The sequence below is a fragment of the Stylophora pistillata genome, chromosome 3 (genome assembly GCF_964205215.1).
Source record: "Stylophora pistillata chromosome 3, jaStyPist1.2, whole genome shotgun sequence".
Classification (NCBI taxonomy): Eukaryota; Metazoa; Cnidaria; class Anthozoa; order Scleractinia; family Pocilloporidae; genus Stylophora; species Stylophora pistillata.
The window spans coordinates 25,241,562-25,264,157 of NC_142521.1; the positions used below are offsets into that span (position 1 = coordinate 25,241,562).

General features: G+C 39.3%; 2 protein-coding genes across 2 annotated transcripts; both read left to right on the forward strand.

The window, feature by feature from the left end:
• Positions 1 to 774: 774 nt before the first annotated feature.
• On the forward strand, positions 775 to 13,052 carry LOC148735221 (uncharacterized). Its single transcript, XM_088755582.1, has 6 exons — positions 775 to 1,072; positions 1,408 to 1,533; positions 10,361 to 10,549; positions 10,821 to 11,054; positions 11,498 to 12,133; positions 12,753 to 13,052. Exons 2-6 carry the CDS (start codon positions 1,441 to 1,443, stop codon positions 12,996 to 12,998), a joined length of 1,398 nt encoding a protein of 465 aa, XP_088611708.1. The 5' UTR covers positions 775 to 1,072; positions 1,408 to 1,440; the 3' UTR covers positions 12,999 to 13,052.
• Positions 13,053 to 13,896: 844 nt separating this feature from the next.
• LOC148735222 (polycystin-2-like) lies at positions 13,897 to 20,388 on the forward strand. The gene is made up of 5 exons (XM_088752905.1): positions 13,897 to 14,668; positions 15,134 to 15,222; positions 15,621 to 15,759; positions 15,836 to 18,591; positions 18,642 to 20,388. The coding sequence occupies exons 1-4, from the start codon at positions 13,897 to 13,899 to the stop codon at positions 17,389 to 17,391; spliced, it is 2,556 nt and encodes an 851-aa protein (XP_088609031.1). The 3' UTR covers positions 17,392 to 18,591; positions 18,642 to 20,388.
• Positions 20,389 to 22,596: the final 2,208 nt, after the last annotated feature.

Below are 22,596 nucleotides of genomic sequence, written 5' to 3' on the forward strand. Positions count from 1 at the left end.
CTATTAAGTTATTAAGCTATTGAGCTATTAAGTTATTAAGCTATTGAGCTATTAAGTTATTAAGCTATTGAGCTATTAAGTTATTAAGCTATTGAGCTATTAAGTTATTAAGCTATTGAGCTATTAAGTTATTAAGCTATTGAGTCAGCGAGAAGAGACAGCAGCAAGCATTCATGTTTTGTATTTCCCTTTCTATTGTCTTGATCAGAGTCGTGTAAAATTAAACCGAATGAAGGCCAAAGTCTTAACACGAGCTTCAAAATCACTTGTACTGGTGGAAATCCTCTTTATGATTTAAAATACCAGTTTGGCTGCACTCTTCCAAATGGCCTACGCGTGGTACTATACGAAGGAAGTGACCGTAGCTATCATACGGTGTTAGTCAGCGGTATTTCTACGATAGAGGCTGTGATTATCAATGTCAGAGGAGCCAGAGGAGAGTTTAGTTTGAACGTAAAGGTTGGTGGGTCTTTTTTTACAACTTGAGCGATATGCCTTTCAAGATCACCACGAAGAAACGAAATTATAGATACCTGGGCTGACATAAATTTGAACCTGTCTAATAATAAAATAAATAAACACGTAAATTAAAGCTCCTTCTTAGGGGCTTTTCAGCCATAATGTGGACTACCTAAGTGCTTAAAAATCCCCACCGGTAGGAGGCAGACCAGTGGGCTATTTACAGAGCGGAGCAGAGGATTTGAACTCGGGGCAACGGAGAACAAATCCAGTGAGTGGCAGGGTGGAGGACTTGAACCCAGGACACCGGATTACAAGTCCAGCACCCTAACCACTCGGCCAGGCCGCCCCCTCGTACAACGGCTTTGAAAGGGTTTAGGTTTTTTTTAAATTAGAATAAACTCCGTTCTATATATCAGCTGAAGAAATGTTTTGAACTATTGAATATATTTGAAATGTTTACGCTGTTCAGGTTAAATCCACAACGTCAACTTGCGAAGACTGGATTGAGAAAATATATGAATACATTGGAAAGGGAAATAAAACTCTTAGAACGTGGTTGGTGCTAGAAAGTTTACTTTCAATCAATGGAGGCGTTCAGAGATGTCCTCAGGTTGGTATATTAGTTTCAGCTTAAATTTCTAACGTGTACAGCTAATATTCCCAGAAAAGAAAAACTCCAACATCGGACCGATTGATACTTTCTTTTTTTAGAATTGGTTTTTACTTACCAGTGGTATCCTAGCTTGGAAGAAGTCCGAGCCCACCTAAGAGAGTGAACCAAAATCAGTTTCTTTCTCTAAATGATCACATTTCATTGTCACACATTCCTGAGTAAGGTGGTTCTTGCTGGATTTTAGTGTATTAAAAACTCCAAATTGTTCCACGGTGTAATTTAGAAAATAAAGAATCGCTGCGACATATACTCTATTTGTCTTGATTGTGCAGCTGGAGGAGATTGTGCTTAACTTGACATCAGACATGACGATGGAAACTGCCCAGGATGTCCTTAGGGTTTCTTTACTTCTTGGCACTCTGTTGGGTGGAATGGAAGATCTCTCTACTTCTGCATTGGTGAGTTTCCCTATGCTTTGTATATCGTAAGTAATTTTACTTTCTAGCAATATCTTTGTTAATTTAAGCTTTTAGCTCGTTTGTTTAGATGGTACAGTGAATTATCAAACTTGAAATAGTAAGTTACTGTCAATAAGGAAAACACGTCGTCAACCATACATTTCCCTTCTAAATAATAAAATAAGTTCATCTTAAAACTGACGTTTGCAATCCACATTGGCTAGTAAAACCTGTGAGATGACCTTTCGTCTAATTTGAAATTTGAGATAATTCGTTTTCAAAAATTTGTGTTAGAGAGTCTTAAAGCTCAATTGCTGAATTACTATTCAATCTCAAAAAAATCATAGATGTTATTCCCAGTTAGCTCAATGGATAGAGCGCTGGACTGATGGGCGGGAGGTCGAGGGTTTGAGCCCCGGCCGGACTAACACTCAAAGTCTTAAAACAAGTGAGAAGAATATGCTACCTTTCTATATCAAGAAATGATTATTCTATGCAGAGGGCTAAAAGATTAGGAAAAAAAATATAAAATATTTAAACCAAACGTTTTTGGCTGTTTACCATCATAAGGGTTGAAAATGATGAGGCGTGAGTAGTCCAGTGGTCCGTGCGCTGGACTCTGGGTCTGATGGCCCGGGTTCAAGTCCTGGCTGGGGCTTGACGTTGTGTCCTTAAGCAAGACGCTTCACTCAAATTGCTTCGTCTTCTCGGATAGGACGTAAAGCCGGAGGTCCCGTCTCCTGCACCTATCAATTAGTAATTTCGGCAGGGGACGTTAAAGAACCCACATCACGAGGTTACTGTGATGTGGTCTGGCCTGTTTACTGGGAAAGGGGGGAGGGGGCATCTGTAAAATTTCTCCTTTATTAATTGTAAACTGCCTCCGGCAGTCTGGAAAAGTCCCCCGCACAGTGTTGTAAAGCGCATTAGAGCATTTATATGGAAATGCGCTATAGAAATCGATATATATTATATTATTATTATTATTATAAAATGATGATGGTAAACAGCCGAAAACGTCTAGTTTAAACATTTTTTAATAATTTTTTTCCTAATCTTTTAGCCTTGTATATAGAATATCTTTTTTAAGCGAACATTATGGACAAGGAAATGGTTGGATATTCTAGTCTTCTCGGGTAGGGACGAATAAACGGAGGTCCCGTCTCCTACAGGGTTAGGGTTAGGAGACGTTAAGAGGCTGTCCGCCTAAGAACGGATAATGCAAATTTCGGACCTTCACCGATTTCTCTGATTTTTACTGTAAAAGTCGAGACTTCTATCCCATGAACAAATATTGCGTTTATTTTGAACCAGTCTGGTTTTTTCACTTTTTACGAGATATTTTTCAAGGTGACCTCAAAGGCACCCAGTTTCCCCTCTGGACCTCCATAATTTAGCTACAAAAGTCGATCGCTGGTGTAGCCGTATTTTCAACTCTAACGAGCTTTCTATTTTATATGTCTAAGATCAACCTTTTTCCATTATGTTAATGGTAAAATAATCACACTGTATATATTTTTCACTGAGTTACAAATTTTTCAAAATACTTACCTCGAGCGCTGAAATTTGTGATACGTGAGGTACATGTGGTTGAAAGCTATTTTCTCTTATGTGGGACCTAATCTAGAGTCATCTATTACAGCCTATAAGCACTTACACCTTATAAGTAAATTATGGAATAGAACTTTCGGGCACTCTTCATGGCGCGCCGCAGAGAGCTTTGCGAATTTAACAAATATTCGCCATTTTGATCGGAACCAAAGATAAAACGATCCGCACATAAATCCGATTTCTAAGCCCTAACGGCCTAAAACTGCTTGAAGATAAAGTACCAACTCCTTAATGAAGTATCAAAATCGATAAAAAAATTGTTTTGTCCGTCTTACATGGCATGGAGGAAATGTTTCAGAAAAATCTTTCTCTGTAGTCATATGCAAATTAGCTGCATGCGTTCCATGTTTTTCGACACACGCGTCCAAAATAGTTTCCGAAGCAATATTTGACCATGCAAACAATAGTTTCTATAGAAGTAGAAACGTTAATGTTGTATCCCTTTTGGACTTGAGAAACTTACTTAATGTTCAAGAGCGCTAGCCTTTGTTTTCAGTTATCAACGACGTGTCAACGGAACTTGTTGTTGAAGAAGTTGTTCATTTCACTAGTGTATATTATTGTGGCCAATTTGCCAGATTTAACCAATTCTTCCAGCTATTTGCTAAAGTTTTCCTTTTAAGTGGTTAGCAAGTTATTCATCATCATTTTTAGAATGGCATCACAGTTGGTTTGTTAGCCTAATGGTTAGAGTGCTGAACCGGCGGTGTTGCAAAAGTCAAGGGTTCGAAACACGTTCAAGTCGTTCAAGCATGAATTTTTCAGGTTTATTTTCGAAAATTAAAAGTTTCGTCTATAATTGCGATGAACTTCTTCTCGTTCCACAGTTCCTATATACTGTAATCATATATTCATCATTTCAAAACGGTATTTGTTGAAGAGGTGAATTTTACATGTTTACTTTTTCAACTTGACTGAGTCCGTTACGTCTGGTCACGCAACATCTAGTTTCAGAGGTTTGTCTTGTCGTCGAACCAAACGCGAATCCCGAAGATATGCAATATGATTGCGCCATCGAGAGTAGGAGAATCCTACCGGGAGAAAATGAAAAATAATACAAATGATTCAAACTGGCATTTTAATAAACTCCTGCAAAATTCACATATTAATTTCTCGAAATTAAGAAAGTCACAAACCTATATTTACGCGTAAATGCCGCTAACATCTCCCACGGTCAGGGTGGTATTTTTTCCTTTTTTTTTCTCTCCTTTAATTTTTTGCGAGTTAAAAACATCGCCACAAACTAAATAACGACAAATTTTGAGAGATTTTTGCGAATTCTCTCAGAAGTGAGTACGTTAATTCGCTGAGTACAACTGCTTATAGGGTTACTTTTGAGGCTGTGCCTATTGTTCTGAAACAAACTCACTCCACAGGCACTATCATTTGTTTTCCTGGGCTATGCAGCTTCTGATATAGTTTAATTAAAGCATTGGCATTCCTGTATAAATGACATCAGTTGCTCAATAAGGTCTTTTTTCCTGTCTCTTTATTTAAATGGTACTTCATAAAACGACAAGATTTCTTTGAGCATTGCTACATTAAAAAGACTAAGCTTATTCTCCTTTGCGCACTCGCACAGATTAAAGGCATCGTAGGACAGAGGGTGCTGCGGCTTTAGTTCATTAAGGATGTGTTCCATCAGCCGTTGTCGTTGAGCTTCTTCTTCCTCTAGGGACAGTTCCTTCGGATTTTTCTCGATTTCTGAGGGTGTTCGTTGCCTTTTTCTGTTTGCTGTAAGGCGAGAGAAAAACCCCTGCACCTGGCTCTTGGTAAGCCACTCGTCTCGGTCAAACAACCTATTGTTCTGCTCGTCTCTAGCCTTTCGCATATAATTTGAAACTTGCTGAGGGTCAGCTTTTAGCCCTGATTGTTCGCCTAGATCAAACTTTGCTGTTAGATAATTCCTAACTTTGCCACTGAATCTAGTGGATCTTGCTCGTGGCTTGGGTAGGGCCCAGCCCATACTGACAGTGTTTACTGGGGGCATTGAATCACGTACAACCTGGTGGGTACTAGTTTCGCACTGTGGTTCGTCAGTGATGCTGACTGATGTAGTAATCCTCTCTGCCCAATCTCTACGGATTTTACCATATACTGTTTCTGACAGCCTTTCGTCCTTCACACAATAGTCCCCTACGTTCAAATGTAACTCAAGCTCTGAAAACGTTTGGAAACTCTTCACGCATCCAGGCTCCGAACATTCAAACATGTCCATCTTTGAGTCGTCCAAATCATCGTCTTCATTTGAACCCTCTGTTCCAGGAACTGTGTATTCATACACACGTGCATTGTGAAAAGGGAAGAACTCCTTACTTACAACGAGAGCGGTGTCCCCTTGGTCATTTGAAACTAGCTGGTCGTAAGAAATCTCCTTGCCACGTCCTATTCCGTACGACCCGCACGCACGTATACTTTTTTCCCCAAACTGGATGTCGTGTAGCTTGCTAAAATCATCTATCCTGTTCACTTCTAAGGTTCTCTTAAACTCCTCAATTTCGCATACGCACACGGATGTACCTTTCACTGGTCTCTCAGAGAGCGCCTTTCTCATGTCTCCCGCTGTTAGAATGTCGTGTCCTTCGTTGCAGAAACGTCGGATGCATGTTTGCATTGGGTACAGGATACCATCACACACATCCTTGCCATACTGTGGCTCTGAAAAGTCATACCGAAAGACTTCAATACCTGCCGCTGACCGATGCCTCTTGCTGCGGCAATGAGATAATTATTATGATAACAGCCAGCTTCATCGGACCTTAGGGAAACTTGAGTGATGTGGGGCCTCTTGGTTTTAATTTCTTTTAGTGTACTCTCTATGATGGAACACACGGCGAACCAATCCTGCTGACATGTGTCAAACAGATGGGCATAGGACTGCAGTTCTAGTTTTCCTTTGTGGTTTGGATCACTTGTGATCACTGTCGGGATGTGCCAACTCATTCCTCTCTTGCCGAACCAGTCGGACTGCTTCTCACGAAATCTAAGCTGGATAAATTTCATTGCCCAGTCCATTATGACTAATGCACAGTCTTGACTGGTGCTTATCATCTTCAGCTGATCTTGCTTTGCTGCTTCCTGGTTTATGGAGCGAACAATGTGAGCCTTCCACTGCAAAACGTCGGTTTTTGCCAGCTTGAAGTCATAGAGGAGATCATCTCGTTGCTCGCTGCTGTAAGGTCTCCAAGACAGTCCTCGAATTTTGTCTTCGACTTCATCAAGGACATTTCGCAGATTTTGACACTCCTTACAGTTTTCTTTGTGTTGGTGGGAACAATTTTCCTGGAAGTCGAGATCTTTTTCATCACTAAGAGCGAGCTTACGGCAATGATCAGGACATACAGCCTCCTCTGGATTGCAATGAACGCGAAAATCAGTCTTCAAGTAGCGTTTTGTTTTCTTCAGCCTTTCTTTGACTTCAGCGCCCCATTGCCTTTTCATTCCCCCTTTCTCTAAGTCGTCGGCTATCATTTCAATTTTATGGAACTTTCTCTGTGAGGCTTCTCTGACTTCAAGAATCTTGAATAAAGTGGAGCGACCTAGAGGTTCAAGCGTCTCCTCCTGACAGAATTGCATGTACTCTCTAATCATTGTAGAGCGCGTCACTGTACGCACGACGTTCGGCATCTCACTGGTGTCACCACTGCCTAACTGCAGCGACCTAGTTCCGTAAGACACGTCCTGGTAAAAATATGGACGATTAATGAACTCGATAAAATGGTCCACTTTACTCATATCAATGCACACACGATGATGTTTTTTCTTCTCGGGCACTCTTCCAGGACCTATTGTTATTGCATGACACCGCGCTCTTTGTATCTGACAAGTTGACAACTTATCGTATGGTGAGTGAAGTTTCTTTAACGTGCTAATCGAATACTTATAGGCATAAAGGCTTAGAATTTGCGTTTTGGTGCTTTTGGCTTCAGCATTCCTGTAAGCGGTCATCAAAGCTTTCAGCAGGTCATCGGCTACTACTTTATCATTCTTTTCTTCACCTGGAGATACCAAGGCATGAAAAAGCCGCTTGCCGTCGTTTGGGGCTATCACATCACATACCAGCATGCAGTCTTCAGCTGCTTTGTGGATGCAGTATTGTCGTTGTGCTGCAGTGCTTTCATCCCATGAGTCCAGTTGTGAAGTTAGTAGTAGTCGCGTGCAAGTAATATTGCTGGCAATTTTGTCCATCGCTGCGTTGTAAGTGCTGAGAATCTCTGTGTCGGTGCTCTGAAGAGAGGTTGCTTGAGCACTCCCTGGACCCCAGCCGGGACTAGAGCAACGCTTTGGAGTGAGAAAATGAAGGAATGGAGTGGTTTCCATTTTGGCTGAATGTGCTTGTATAGCAGCTTTCGCATCCGATCTGGCTGGTCTGAGAGATAAGACAGTCTCACTAACAACGGGACAGGTAAACGGGCATTTCTGAACATACTTTATCAGCTATAATGCCTCTTTTTATTGAAAGATTCAGTAAAACGGAAAGACATATATGGGGGTTAATTTGCGAAAAAAAGAAGGGCTTCATCTTTTATCCAGGAGTTTTGTTTTCATATTAAGTTTATTCCACAGCTACTAACACATTATTTTTCTGATTTCCTTGCCTAACTGATGTGGCATGCGCAAGCTAAATACATAGTGAGAAAAGTACGGAATCTCAGGGACAATAAATAGATCCAACAGACCTTTCAGAAACTGCTCCCTCTTGGTCTTGTGAACCTTCGGCAGAACCCCGCCATCTTAAACTCAACAATCGTTCAGCATGCTTCTTCCGGCAAGTGGTGCAGACAGCTATAGATTAGTAATTAATAATATACATTACTCGCGATCGTAATGTATATTATTACAGGCCTGACAAGCTGACGTCCTTGTGTATGCGTTTAAAGGAAGAGTATTCTTGAGCGGTAAGGTGCGTCGACGCGAGGGGAATGGGAGGAAATTTACACACCCGATCCACCGCTCCAGAATATTGCCGCTCTCTAAGTTGCCAGCTACGCAGGCCAGTATAAAAAAAAACAAAAATTAAAACAAATAAAAAAACAAAACAAAAATAAAACAAAAAACAAATAACAAAAAAAAAAGAGAAAGAGCACGAAAAATATTTAGAAAAAGGAAGAAATTTATTCGGCAGTTTAGTATGAGCTACGGGAACGTTGAAATGTGAGCAACAATAACAGAAACTTTTAGGAGTAGTGTATAGTAAGGGTAGACTTGTAGGAGTGCAGGGCTGGAAAATAGAACTAGCGAACCGCAAGTTAAGGCTTATGGTACTTACGTGATCCAACAGCAGCGATTACGCCAATTATAAGTTTAACTTGGTCGGCCATTTGGAAGATTACAACGTGGCTGCCCGACACACTTGTAGTTTTCCCGGTGTGGGCAGGGTATTGGCAGGATCTTGGACCCCTCCAGAATCTTCCTAGTGAGTGTCGGTGCCTCGGGCAGATTGTCATACCCGCGAGTTGACTCCTCGACAAATGTTGTATTCCCGTTCTTGCCATGATCAGCTCGGCTTCCGTAATAGCGCTGCACTTGGATAAGTGGCAGCTAACTAAACGGGCGGATATATCTGCATTGCAGTCGGAGAGCAAAACGTGCTTCGTTTCTTCCCTGCTAGCTCCACAAGGAGTCTGTGCTATTTCGTAAAGAGAACAATTTAAGGGTTCGGCAGACATCTTTCCGATAAACAAACACTACGGCATGAATGCTTCCGCAGCTAAGTTCGTTAATGTTACTTGACAACTGGTGTAGATTTCAACGGATTTTAATTGAATTACAGCGAAGTAAACAAATTTTCGAAGAAGGGAAAAATAATCTGGCCTAGGATATAAGAGGCTGTTAGGAAAACGAGCTCTCTTGGTCTTGCCGGAAAAAAAAAACATCTCTTGGTACTGAAGAGAAGTTAAGGAAATATTACTGGTAAGATCTTCGATGTCAACTTCTCAGTGGTTGATGATAAAACAAACACAAACACAGCTGTTTTACTTAATCAGCGCTTCGTGGGAGATGACAATGGCCATAAACTAAAGAAATACCTTGCCTTAGAAGTGTGGAATAATATGCTCTTCAGTTAAAAGAGACAGCTCTTTGTGTTTAAGAACATTGTAGAAAAAAATTTTATGGACACAATTTTAAATGATGCTAATTTGCATAATTTAGTATCTATAAACACAGGTCTTTCCTCTTTAGAACAGCAATGTTTTCAACTTAACGGCGAAAAAGTCGCATGATATGTATTTTTCAGTATAAAAATCCGCTCTTCAGTTTTATTTTATGATTTGTAACAAGCTCTCAGATCCCAAATTTACCTGTTAGTCGGATCGCGTTATCTTAGATTTCGATCAAAATGGCGAATATTTGTGAAATTTGCAAAGCTCTGTGCGGCGCGCCATGAAGAGTGCCCAAAATTTTTATTCCATAATTTACTTATTAGGTGTAAGTGCTTATAGGCTGTAATAGATTTGACTCTAGATCAGGTCCCACATAAGAGAAAATAGCTTTCAACCACATGTACCTCACGTATCACAAATTTCAGTGCTCGAGGTAAGTATTTAGAAAAATTTGTAACTCAGTGAAAAATATCTACAGTGTAATCATTTGACCGTTAACGTAGTGGCAGAGGGTTGATCCTAGACAAATAAAATAGAAAGCTCGTTAGAGTTGAAAATACGGCTACAGCAGCGATCGACTTTTGTATCTAAATTATGGAGGTCCGGGGGGACAATGGGTGCCTTTGAGGTCACCTTGAAAAATATCTCGTAAAAAGTGAAAAAACCAGACTGATTCAAAATAAACGCAATATTTGTTCATGGGATAGAAGTATCGACTTTCACAGTAAAAATCAGGGAAATCGGTGAAGGTCCGAAATTTGCCTTATCCGTTCTTAGGTGGATAGCCTCTTAATTTACCATGCACGAGATTACTGTCTGATGGATGTCCTCCCCTGGGGTGGTTGCTGGGTGGGAATTAGCCCTGAAAAGCCCCCATGGTGAGTGGTCAATCAACATCCGTATGTATGTATGTTATCAAAAGCCACCTGATGATTTTTCCGTGTTTGATCTGGAGCAATGAGCTCAGAGCTAAGTGTGATATTCAAAATATTTATTTAGCCTGACTAGAAGAATTATATCCCACCATAAGTGCAAGTTATAAGTCTTCGTCGGTAAAATCCAGGGTAAGTGCTTAAAAACTTTCCAGTGTATTTCTCACATTTCTTTTTCAGTTAAGAACTACAAATATTTTGAATAACATTGTGGAGAATGTCAGTGATGATATCAGAAGATCTGAATCAAGGCTCAATTCAAGCTTCGCAGCTTTAGTAGAGAACATTCTCTTCAACCTTGGAAAAGCACTTAAAATTGGTTCAAAAAGGTCAAATTTTTCACACTACGACAGAACGGAATCGACCAAGGTTTGTTTGATATTAAGTTCCCTTAAAAAATGGTATAAACACATGATTAAGTGAGTAAACAAATTTTAGATGCCTAGGTTTTTAGAGATTTCAAGACAGTAAGAGTGCCGACAGTTCTCTGTAATGAGCAATACAACTCATCGACACTGCATGCTAGTCAAGTTTATCAGTCGCTTATTTCTAACAAACATAAATTTCAACGCTGTGAGGTTTTGATACCTCATATGGTATTATGGTTAAGAATTAGTTACGATTTCTCTTACATCCTCAGAATTTAAACGCCACAAAGACCCTTCTCTCCCTGAAGGATCAGATTATTCAAGTACTACGCCTGTCATTAACAAATGCCACGCCGGGAAATTATACAATACAGTCAAAATATTTGAGCATAACAGTTATGTCTCTTCGTGGAGGTGAAGTAAATAACCTCACAATTGCTGCAAATCGAAGCAGATTCATAATACCTGATCTAAAACCAAATGGAAAAATCATCTCGTTCCTGGAGGTAGGAGATAAGGTCACTTTTATACGTTGGATTTGTTACGTTAAGGAGGAACAAGGAATAAAACCCAGTAACTGACTTCATTTCCAAAGTCGTACGAACCCGCAAAGCCAAAGATTTGAAGAACTGAAACACAGAATTTGCTTATCTAATGCTAATTATATTGATTTATCATTATTTACCCGACTCTGGCAAGATAAGTTGTGCACTTAAGCGTTTAGGCGACAAAGAACAGTATCCAAGTTAATAGGCACAAAACAAAACCACAGTATAACCATGTGCATTATCACTTCAATATCACCTTGCCCCTCAACTTTCAATCTACTTTTTTTCTTCGGGAGAGTGAGAAGACTTAGCAAGCTTGAAGCCTCATCCCACGGCAGTATTAATAGAGAAGGAGGCTTGGTGGAGCTCATTCATTTATCTTTTGCGCCTTTCTCTTGTAGATGTGGACTACTCCATTCAACCCTTTCACCTGGGACCAAACTAGTGAGAGGGTGACGTCACATGTTGCAGGGTTAGAAGTGAGAGACGATAAAGGAGACATTATAAACATGACTGATCCCTCACGTGAAATCACCGTCATATTACCCCTTGACGAGAAAGCTACTCACAATATATCAAAAGGGTCCACCTATCACCGTAAAATGATAATAAATCACAACATCACCGTTCAGCATGGGCAGTCCTTCGTTAATGTCTCCTTTTTGCCTCAAAGCAGCGACTTGGTCATCTCAAAAGTGAAATTGATTTCAGCCACAACTCAGAATTATTCAGAATGTGAAAACGTTAGGGACAAGTGGATCAAAAGAGGCCGAATACACTGCCACGGTAATGTTGCTATATCGTTTATGGCGATCAATCCCGGAAGGTACCGCGTTAATGCTATTTTTATTGTCAAAGAGAGAAAGACGAGGAAAATGACTCAGTCGTCCAGACTGGAACGAGGCAAGGCTACCTGTATCACAATAAAAAAACCACCTGCAGTGAATGAAGTAAAATATATCCGTGTCCAAGTGAGTGAGTCAGCTTGCCTTTTCTGGGAAACAGAAACATCTGCTTGGAAAACTACAGGATGCAGGGTGAGGAAATAAGAATTAGCAATAAATCGCTTTGAAAAATGATCGATAATAAATGCGTTTATCGCTCTATAGATTCTATTACTGTCGACCTACCTGCGATCACATGAAAAACTAAGCTAAATGTACCTTTATTTTCAATCTATAATGATATTTCCTACTCTTACTTGCTCATTTCCCTTTATCGATGTTATTTGTAAGAAACCATATTTGATGATATTTTAATTTAGGAAAGGGTGTAGAAGGGTATCTTTTTTGTTTTCTTTTGTTTTTTTCACGTCAGTAAGTAATGTTTGGAAAAGTGAAGCTATGCAAGTAACAAAATTGCTTGAACAAGTTTTTGCAGCGATTGTAACTGTCACTGTGAACATGAAATGATGAAATCAAAACAATGCTTACCCTCCGTCTTTTTTGTGGCGCCTCGAACCAAGTTTTATTTCATACGTAGCCACACTACTGGCTAGCGATTCGCGAGAGGTCTCATTACCAAACAACACAGCGTGGAGAAAGTTTACTTTGGTGTAATTCGCTGTCTTTGTATTTGCATTTTTGATTCAGAAAGGAACACATCTGTAGTAAAATTTGCCTTTACAACCACACTGACTATAGCTTTCTTTCAAAGGTTGCGGAGGTCATCGGCAATTCAGGTTTGAAATGTGCCTGCAACCACTTGACGTCGTTTGGCGGAGCCTACCTGGTGCATCCAAATCACGTCAGTTTTTTCAAAACTTTAAGAGCGCTTCGTTCACCAGATGACAGCGGAAAGTTCCTCGTCCTTGCGATCCTGTTTGCAACTTTTCTTCTCCACCTGGTTGCGATCGTTTTCGCAAGAAGGGAAGACCGAAAAGATAAAGCCAAGGTTAATTGAAATGACGATTTTGACAATTAAAGAACTTAGCAAGGTGTTGCTTTATGCAGCTATTTTTACGATTATTCTCTTAAGTCGCCAAAACAAGTTTGAAGCATGCTACTTTTTATTTTTTAAGCAATTGCTCTTAAGAGATGTCACTAAAAATCAGACAAATTCACTAATCACCGCCAACAGTAAATAAAATCGAATTGGCTCATATTCTAGTATTACGTAGTTCTATAGGTAAAACAAAGCAAGACATATGTAGTTTGTTGAAAAATTCTTTTGTTTTCGAGAGAATTGATAAAACTCAATTCACGCATAATTAGCTTCATTTGAAGGTCGAATTTAGCCCATTTTTGGAGGCCTCGTTCCTACTTGTAAAAGCAGTGAAAAACTTACTTATTCCACACACTTTTGCCTCCCCAATGTTTCCACGAAAAGGCGGAATCACTATTTCAATTTCAAATAAAATACAGAGATTTCTATCGATTTACTTAGGTGTCTTGTGAAAAGTAGGGTAGCTTCAAAAAATTACTTTTATATGCCGCTAAGTGAAATAAACGTTTTATATTTGAAATATGAGAAGTTGAAGTGATAAACTAACAGTTTGTAGAGTTACTTTTCTGGGTTTGTTGTGCTGCCATGCATACGAGGGCTTTAAATTCATGGAAATTTCGCTCTTCCTAAAAATGGGCTAAATTCGACCTTCGAATGAAGCTAATTATGCGTGAATTGAGTTTCATCGATTTTTTCTAAAACAAAAGAATTTTTCAACAATCTACATATGTCTTGGTTTGTTTTACCTATAGGCTTACCTAATACTAGAATAAAAGCCAATTCGATTTTTTGACTGTTGCCGGTGAATGTTTGATTTTTCGTGACAACCTCTCTGAGATAAGGACTGTTTTCCTACATGGTAACGGATGGCCCAGCACTAAGAAAAATCACCACACCCCAAATCCCGAGAATCACTACGACAACTAAATTTACTTTAAACTTCTATTTTAAGGTGCAAGACTCAGAGCCCCCAGTGTTCTATCGAGCATCGGAGTCAGCTAATTGTCGTTACGAGTTGACCGTTAGGACTGGTGTCTGGTTAGGATCCGGTACAACCGCTAGCGTGTCCTTCATACTCTTTGGAGTCGAAGGCAGGAGCAGTACCCTTACCATCCAACAAGACTTCGATTCCGGGTTCCAGCCGAAGTTTGCAAGAGGAACTGAGCACAGGTTCGCTGCCATTTTAGACAAAGACCTTGGTGATATCTACAAACTTCACGTCAGCCATGATAACTCTGGTAATAATCCCTCTTGGTTTTTGGATTGCATTAAGATTGTTCATACGGGGACCGACAAAAGTTGGAATTTCTCATTTGACACTTGGTTAAGCTTGGAGGATGAATCTCTATCAAATGAATGTATCCGGAGTCCTTCCAACGCTCAGGCCAGCATAACAGATAGAGACTTGCGTGAAATGTTCTCCGATGGGCATCTCTGGATGTCGATCATAACCAAGACCCCTGGGAGTTGCTTCTCTAGAGTTCAGAGAATCTCATCGTGCCTCTGTTTGCTCTTCTGTACAATGGCTGCCAATGCTATGTTCTATTCCTGGGGTAACCAGCCTTCTCAAACAATTAACCTGGGACCGCTACGATTCTCAGCGCGACAAGCTATCACGAGCATTCAGAGTATCCTTCTTACCCTGCCGATTCACATAATCATAACATTGTTTAGGAAGGCTTCAGCAAGTCCTCACAATCGATTTTGGCGATGCTTGCTTTACTTGACGTGGGGTTTACTTTGCCTAGTGACTGCCATGTCTGCGGGTTTGACTGTTTCCTACAGTCTCATATGGGGAAGCGAAAAAGGCCAAGAGTGGATTTCGTCAGTTTCTGTCTCCTTTTTTCAAGATATCTTTATATTGCAGCCCTTTAAATGCTTTCTGCTCGCTGGGCTGGCGTCAATGTTTTCAAAGTGCAGAGTTAGAAAGGTATCTTGCAGTCAACAGTCCTCTGGGAAAACTGCAGATCATAATCGAAGCTCAGCATCCACAAAGTTAGGTGAATTGTCGGCATGGAGGAGAAAGAGTGTGGCAATGGCTAGACGTCGCTTGATGAAAAGACAGACTCTCTTTTACATTTTCTTTCTTGTAGTTGTTGGTGTCCTTACGTACGGAAACAGGGACTTTTCAAGATATCTGCTCTTCAAATCTTTGGCGGACCACACGGAAAGTTTTGAGGACGTAAGGAAATGAGTTGATTGAAAATTACAACAATTCATGCATCCCTTAAGAAATTTATAACCAACAGCTACCGGCAAACTATCTACTGCAATTAGATATAACGCTCGGCATCGTTTATCCTTGTTATTGGCTGTTAAGTAGGGAGATCAGTAAAGATTCTGTTGGCAGGGATGAAAGATACCTTAATCAGTTTAGAAGAAATTAATATGTTAAGCAATAATTTTACTATGACATAGTATTGGAATGCACTCCCCTCCTATGAAACGATAACCAACAAAGACTTCCGGTATCATTGCATGTACATGAACCTAAAGTAATTATTACGCATGAGAAAATGATATCTTCTGTTTTGAGTTTGAGAACTCGTCTGCATCATTCTTCTGTACTCATTTTTGTAGGTGAAAGATGAAACTTCATTCTGGAACTGGATAAATGAGTCGTTGATCACATATCTTTACTCAAAAAATCAAGAAAGTAGTGAGCTGGCATCGACGGTGATTGGAATGGTGAGAATACGTCAGCTGAGAGTGAAAAAAGGTATACCTACTTAGACTTTTTGTCATTACTGAGTACATGGACAAATAGTAACGCTGAGTTCTAATTTTCTTCTTAGTTCCATGCCCAAACTGGTGGCAACACACCTGCTTGGGGTCCTACTCTCGCAAAAATGAATACAGAGAACCTTTTTATCCTAACAAGGCCGGAACTTCGCCGCTCCAGTTTAATCAGTGTCCAATTCCATGGATGTACAAAACAGGAAAGGAACTTGGATCTTCTTCAAAATGGGGCCGCCATGCTTGGTATGGTGGCGGTGGGTATTTAGCAGAGCTGGGCTATGAAGAAGAAACTGCTCGTGCGATAACAAATCTACTGCAATCAGAAAGTTGGGTCGATCGTCAAACAAGAGCCATCGTCTTAGAGTTTTCGCTTTTAAATTCGAGGACCAACGTTTTGGCCGTCTCGTCTTTCTTTGTCGAATTTCTCCCGACAGGCCAGGCAACGGTTAAAAGAAGCATCGATACCATCTCGTTATACAACACAGAATCCGTCCTACAGATTTTTCAAGGGATGTGCTTCGTGTTCTTTACAGCCATGGTTCTCTTCATGATCGGCGAAACAATAGCTCAGATAGTTAGAAGGAGGTGGCGATACTTTTGCTCTTTTTGGTGCTTGCTTGATCTTGGTCACTTCGCGACATCCATTCTACTCGTTGTATCAAGCTTCATGAAGTCTTATCTCATGACTATGAGTGTGCTTAGGCTGAATGAAAACATATTTGCACGTACAAACTTTGAAACACCTCTCCTATGCGCAGAAGTTGAAAACAGTCTCATCGCCATTCTCACTTTCCTGACAACGTTGAAGCTACTACAACTTACCTATTTTAATTTCTACACGCGGTTGTTCTCATGTGCTCTCCGGATCTGGATGCACGACCTTCCCTCTTTCTGTCTAGTCTTATCGATCATATTTCTTGCATTTTTACACATAGGAGTTTTAGTTTTCGGTCCATCCATTGGCAGGTACTCGAGCTTTTGGCGGGCCTTCGCTTTCCAGCTAGAGATAACTCTTGGCAAAGTCAAGGCTCGGCCCGTTAAGGAACTGGCTGAAGGCGTCCCAATTTTCGGACACGTTTTTGTAGTTTCGCTTCCTTTTAGCATTACCATAGTTTTAATGAACTTTTTTGTTTCCACCTTAAACGAGGCCCTCGCTGAAGCTAAGACTGCGGAGATGGATAAGGAACCTGAACAGTTGGTGACTGATGGGCAGCCTGTGAACATAACTGTTGGAAAGGCTGATGGAACTAACGTTTTATTAGAGAATAAAGATAACGAGAGGAAAGCAGAAATAATCAGAGAAGGAGAGACAACCGAAAGAGGGAGTCGCGCGATATTATTTGATAAAATTAGCAAGTGTCTCAAAAGCAAGGCTTTCGTTGATGAAATCAGTGAGCAGCTGAAGAGCATTAATACCCTTCAGCTGCCCATACTGCGTTTAAAGGTAGATAAGGTTTGCAGACGTATCGAAGATGCCATTGCTGATGAAATCGATACTAGAGAGTCATCGACAGTCAATCAAAAGGAAAAAAGGAGGGTTCATTTTGGAAACAACGTTACAATACCGTTTACGCAGCACCGTTATCTCTTTCCACATCACGAAGAACTCTGAGGAAACAATTTTTAGATACTGCGAAATCGTTTTGTCTTAGCGATTTATTGCGTCATTTTTCGTTGTCGCCTGTTGCGTGAGCTTTTTCAAATGCGTTTACATGGTTGAGATGAAGCACTGCGAACATTTTATTTGGCACTATTCTGATATGGACTAAATAAAAGCGTAATTGGCTTTGATATTCCATTAACCCGTAAGCTACTTTAGATAGACAATCTGCCTGTAAATACGCGGGAAATGATTGAATAGAGTAAGCTTGGATAACACAAACAGTGTGGGAAAATTTAAGCTTTGGGGATTCCCCTCTTCAATTTTTATAAATACTTAATAATTTGTCCTGAGTATTCTGAAGCAGACTCCACCTCTAAACTGAGAAACATCATTTAGCTGAGAAGTAAAGATTACCTGCTCTGATGAAAGTTTAGTGTTTCGCTCCGACGAAGGGCTAACGCTCGAAACGTCAGCTTTTGTAATCATTACGGTGGCTAATTTACCATTTCAACTTTGTTGATATATCCAAATTATTTCGTTACTCCCACAGACGCAGCCCCTAACAGTTTCTTTCGAAACTATCAGCCTTTACTCTTTACTGAGAAGAGATCGAAGAAAGGAATTCCATGGCTTACTTTCCGTATTATACTTCTAGGATGTTGTAAGTAAATCACATCACAGTAAGATCATGGCTCATGTATTACTGGGTCTGGGAATTTTGATAAGTTTCAAAACTGAGTAATCTGTGATGGATTTAGCAACAAACTATAGCTGAACTCAAGAGAACACGAAGAATAAGGATCCATGACAGAAATGGAAAATTAATGGATTATTTCCCAGAAAGCGTGGGGTAGGATGGGTGTAACTCATATTATTTAAAAGTTGCTGAATGAGGCATGATTTTTCCAAGTTAACATTAATTAGTAGCTAAGAACATTTACGATAGGTTAGTCCACCAAGTTGAAACTGTAAATATGTTTCTGTGTTATCTTGGATCAGCGAAGAAAAGAATTCTGATTTTCAATCAGTATTTGGCAGTATTTGGTATTTCTTTGCGGAGATGGAGCGCAACTTTGCCTTATCATCACCAATTTGTAGAAAGGTTGACGAGAAGTCCTGATTAGTGATATATTTAAGTCCAATCTGCGGTTTTTATGGAAGTTATCTAACGTTTAAGCCCAGTAATTTGTTGTTTGTCAATTTGGTAAGGTTTGGTAAGGTTTGGTAAGGTTTGGTAAGGTTTGGTAAGGTTTGGTAAGGTTTGGTAAGGTTTGGTAAGGTTTGGTAAGGTTTGGTAAGGTTTGGTAGTATTTTGAAACCCAAAACAAACAGTAAACCTTGACGATTGTAAATAGTTTTTTCTCCTCGGGAATGTCTTTCTCCTCGTTCTAATTTTTAAACTTGATTATCAAGGTAATCAAGCACGATTTGCTTTTTTCGTTCCTTGATCTTCAGAATAAAGTGCCGCTACAGTCGTTCTAAAGTTCTGAGGAAGAAATTCGTTGATTAATCATTTGACTGTAATTAACTATTTGACAATTTGACTGTTTGTAAATCAGGGCAATAAAGAGATAAATAAATCATATATAGAATACAGCGAACCATTTAATAAACCTTTATACTAGGTTTGATTATATAGTAAAAAGTCTATTAAGAGTAAAGACGCTGCGTCTTAGGGATTTATTTTGACCTTCTCTCAAAGTAGAATTCACAATTTTTAATTTAATTTTCCGAAAGTAAACTGTACCAAAAAAATTGAAAAAAAGGACTCTGAGCTTCTAACTTTCCACTCCAGAGTTGAATAAACTATGATAGAAGATTCTGAAATCTACCTATTTAATGATACTTGATACTTGATCAACGAACACTTTGGTTCAATTAAGGCTTCAATAGAGACATCAGAAATTGTTGTGGATCTTAGTCGTCCATAAGGAACAGTAATAAAGAAGTTTGCCCTTGGTTCGATCACTGAGATTAATGTTATTGGAAACTACTTTCAAAAAGTATTGATCAAAGAGAAAACTGTGGTAGAGAGGGAAAGAAAATTTTATCGAGAAGGAGAGAACTAGATATTAGCAAAGTTAGGTTAGACAAAGAAATTATTTAGGAGAGAAATTAGTGGAGGATAGAGAGTAGAAAGCGGAGTTATCTAAAGAGACTAGCATAGAGAGAGTTAGAGTGGAAATTGGATTGGGAATATCGGCAATGCCTTTCAGCGTATTAGAACCTGATAAGTTTGTGAGCAGGTTAATGTCAGTTAGTTATGGTCAGATAGTTACCTTGTTGTCATGTTTATTTTTAGACTAATTACATTGACTAACCATCGTAATAGGTGAGACAGGTAACGAATCATACTCATGGAGAAAAAGGGCGAGAGGGTTAACTTAGTTCGTTATGTTACGTTCAAAGGTATTGGCGGGTGTCTTTATCATAATAATATAACAAATTAGTAAGTCGAGTAGTTAAATAGTCAGTTGGTCAGTAGGTTAGTTGCTCAGCCAGGTAGTTGACCCGTTAATTAGCTTGGCAGTTAATTGGTTAGTTAGTTTGTTAGTCAGTTGGGTTATTACTCAGTCAGTTAGTAAATCAGTTAGTTGGTTATCCTGTTAGTTAGTTGGTAAGTTGATTAGTTGGTTGGATAATAAGTTAGTAAATTTGTAAGTTAATTAGTTAATACCTAAATTAGTTGGTTATTTTGTCAATTGGTAAACTGTTAATAAGAGAATAATTGATAAAGAAGGGACACGCACAGAACAAAACACATTTCCCAGGCACCATTCAAGCTATCACTATGTTAGATAAAGTTATGCTGCGGATCTTAGTGAGCCAGTGTGTTAGTTAGGTAAGAAAGTTAGCAAGCCGGTTAGATTTACCTAGGATAATATTTAGGAAAAAAGAGAAAGATCGATGCCGCTTCTTTATATTATTAGTCGTTAGTACATTAGTATGTATTAGTATATATTAGTATGTTAGTTGTGCAGTTAGTCAATTAGTTTCTAAATTTAAGAGCGAGTCAATAAGTATGTGAGTTAGTATGGTTAGTCCAATTAAAACAATGGTTAGCTAATGATTGATATCATAAAATTACATTTTGCGGATCGGTTTGATCTGTTTAAATCATTGCGTTTGAAACGTGTGAATTAGTAATAAGCTGAAGAGAGTGCTGTGAATTAGTCGCAGGCATGAAAAAGAGTGAACTGAATTGTTGCTGAATACTATCTGATTTGATGCAATAGTCCGTGTAAACTAAAAAAGGCAGTAGTAACAGTGACTCATCTGCTTGAATAAAGCCCTGATTTTTCTTAGGAAAAATGATATCAGAGAAATTATCTAAAGACCCGTTGATGTTACAAATTGCCTTATGCAAAAATCAGAATGTTAATCAGAATCACAACTTCCTTAGTAGTGGGTTATTGATGGAAGTGCTGCTTGGGCAGTTATACTGTCTAAGTATATAACTTTTTAATAAACTATTCGTTCCATTACTACTGAAATTACGGCAACTCTTGGGTCATTTCCATGCACTGCCTTCTCGGATGTCTGTTTTATCTTTACGTCACGATGTGATCAGTTAATCCTAGGGTTGGCTTTATCAGGAGATATTTTGGTATATCTTACAAGGATCTTGATTTCAGTCATCGTGTGGAACGGCTGGTTTGGTGGAGTTTAGTGAAGGTGGATTGTTCATAAATAATGCTCTCCAAAATCTGCGGTCTTCCCAGATTCAATGATTTCGGAAGATTTCAAGGCTCGTTCCTGGGCAGTCAAAGAGGGACTTTGGTGTAATTACCCCACTGAAGTTCAGCAAATCTGAAATATAAGGTATAAATAAAACGTAAAAATTGCTGCGTGATTTTTTTGAAGAAACAGCGCTCAAAAAGTGCAATTCAAGTTCCATATTAGAGCAGTTTTCAATTGAGCGTCGAAGAAGTTAAAATCAAAGTGATCACATCGGCCAAGCGAACCGTTAGAAGAGCAGGAAAAGGCAGGTAAACAAGTCATGGTTGGTTAATTTTTTCGTTTCATGTGATAGGAGGGTAGTGCGAGTTTTCTAGACCAATCAAAACACAGTGTGAAGCAAAAGTAGTCTTGTATTACTTCTGAAACTCAATCGAAAGTTTTCTTGAAATTTTCTCTTTTTTTTTTTGAGGGACTCTTGTCAGTTAAAATTCATCATAGCTCTCTGATAAAAAAAATTAGAACTTTTTCCGTCCGACAGCTGATTTCGATCTGGTTTTCTGAGTGATAGAAATATAGCGGCGAACAGAGTGGAGATTAGTTCAATGATAAAGACGACTTCGACAAAGAACGTCCATGATATCTCTTGAATGAGAATTCGCAGTGAAAACGTCCGTCTTTAGCAACACTGAGATGTCTCTTTGTGCCCACTGATTTCATCAGTCCTCGATATTTTAAAATCTAGTATTCATTAGCTTCCCGTGAAAACGAGTGATAATACGAGCCGTCAAGTATTTTATCTCTTTAAAATTAGCTAGCAGTTTGAAAGCTAAGAAGCCTTACAGACGACGCGATCTGTTTGATAAATCCTGATCCGTGCTAATCACAATCCATTAAGCTGCGCGCAAGGATAACAAAAGTTTTTGGTTGATGGCAAATTGAAGGTTATTTTGCGAGAAAAACTTCAAAATTTTTTTTTACACGGCAAAATTGCTAATTTTACATAGAAATTAATTTTCTCTATGAAATGGATTTTTTTTCCAGCAACTGTAGTTCTTTCATTACTTAAGGCAGTGTGGTGTGCTCAGAGCATAAAATATTAAAAGGGTCTTGGCTTCTAAGGAAGACAGGCATATTTCAATGAATGATGATAGATGATGAATTTTTCTCAACTTTTCTTGGCCCACACGCCGAGCACGGAACTTCTCGCAGCAGGACCTTTTCAATGAGAATCATGCCACTAATTTAAGCAGATACGCTTAGAAAGCTTGAAAAATATGTCACAGAATAAGGGTGTAGAGACATTAGACAGAACACGAAACTTTTATCACCATTTCTATTTGGCAGATTGCTTCGTACAGGAGCAGTTTTCATTCATTCAGTTAAAGAGACAACTAACGTCAGATAGATCACGCAGGGATTTCTTGTTTTGAATAGTTTTCCTTACGCTTAAAAAAGGTCGCGTGTGGCGTGTGTGTAACTTAAGGAGGTCGCTTTGGAACTCAGTCATCCGTTACTTGAAAACAACTCGCAAAA

What these genes read in the sequence shown, in the direction of transcription:
- LOC148735222 (XM_088752905.1), top strand. Translation starts at nt 13,897, where the DNA reads ATGGTAACGGATGGCCCAGCACTAAGAAAAATCACCACACCCCAAATC. An exon ending in AGCTATCACGAGCATTCAGA is followed by an intron (nt 14,669 to 15,133) that starts GTATCCTTCTTA and finishes TCTTTCTTGTAG; the next exon opens with TTGTTGGTGTCCTTACGTAC. An exon ending in TCAGCTGAGAGTGAAAAAAG is followed by an intron (nt 15,760 to 15,835) that starts GTATACCTACTT and finishes TTTTCTTCTTAG; the next exon opens with TTCCATGCCCAAACTGGTGG.
- LOC148735221 (XM_088755582.1), top strand. Translation starts at nt 1,441, where the DNA reads ATGACGATGGAAACTGCCCAGGATGTCCTTAGGGTTTCTTTACTTCTT. An exon ending in ATCTCTCTACTTCTGCATTG is followed by an intron (nt 1,534 to 10,360) that starts GTGAGTTTCCCT and finishes TTTCTTTTTCAG; the next exon opens with TTAAGAACTACAAATATTTT. An exon ending in GGAAAACTACAGGATGCAGG is followed by an intron (nt 12,134 to 12,752) that starts GTGAGGAAATAA and finishes TTTCTTTCAAAG; the next exon opens with GTTGCGGAGGTCATCGGCAA.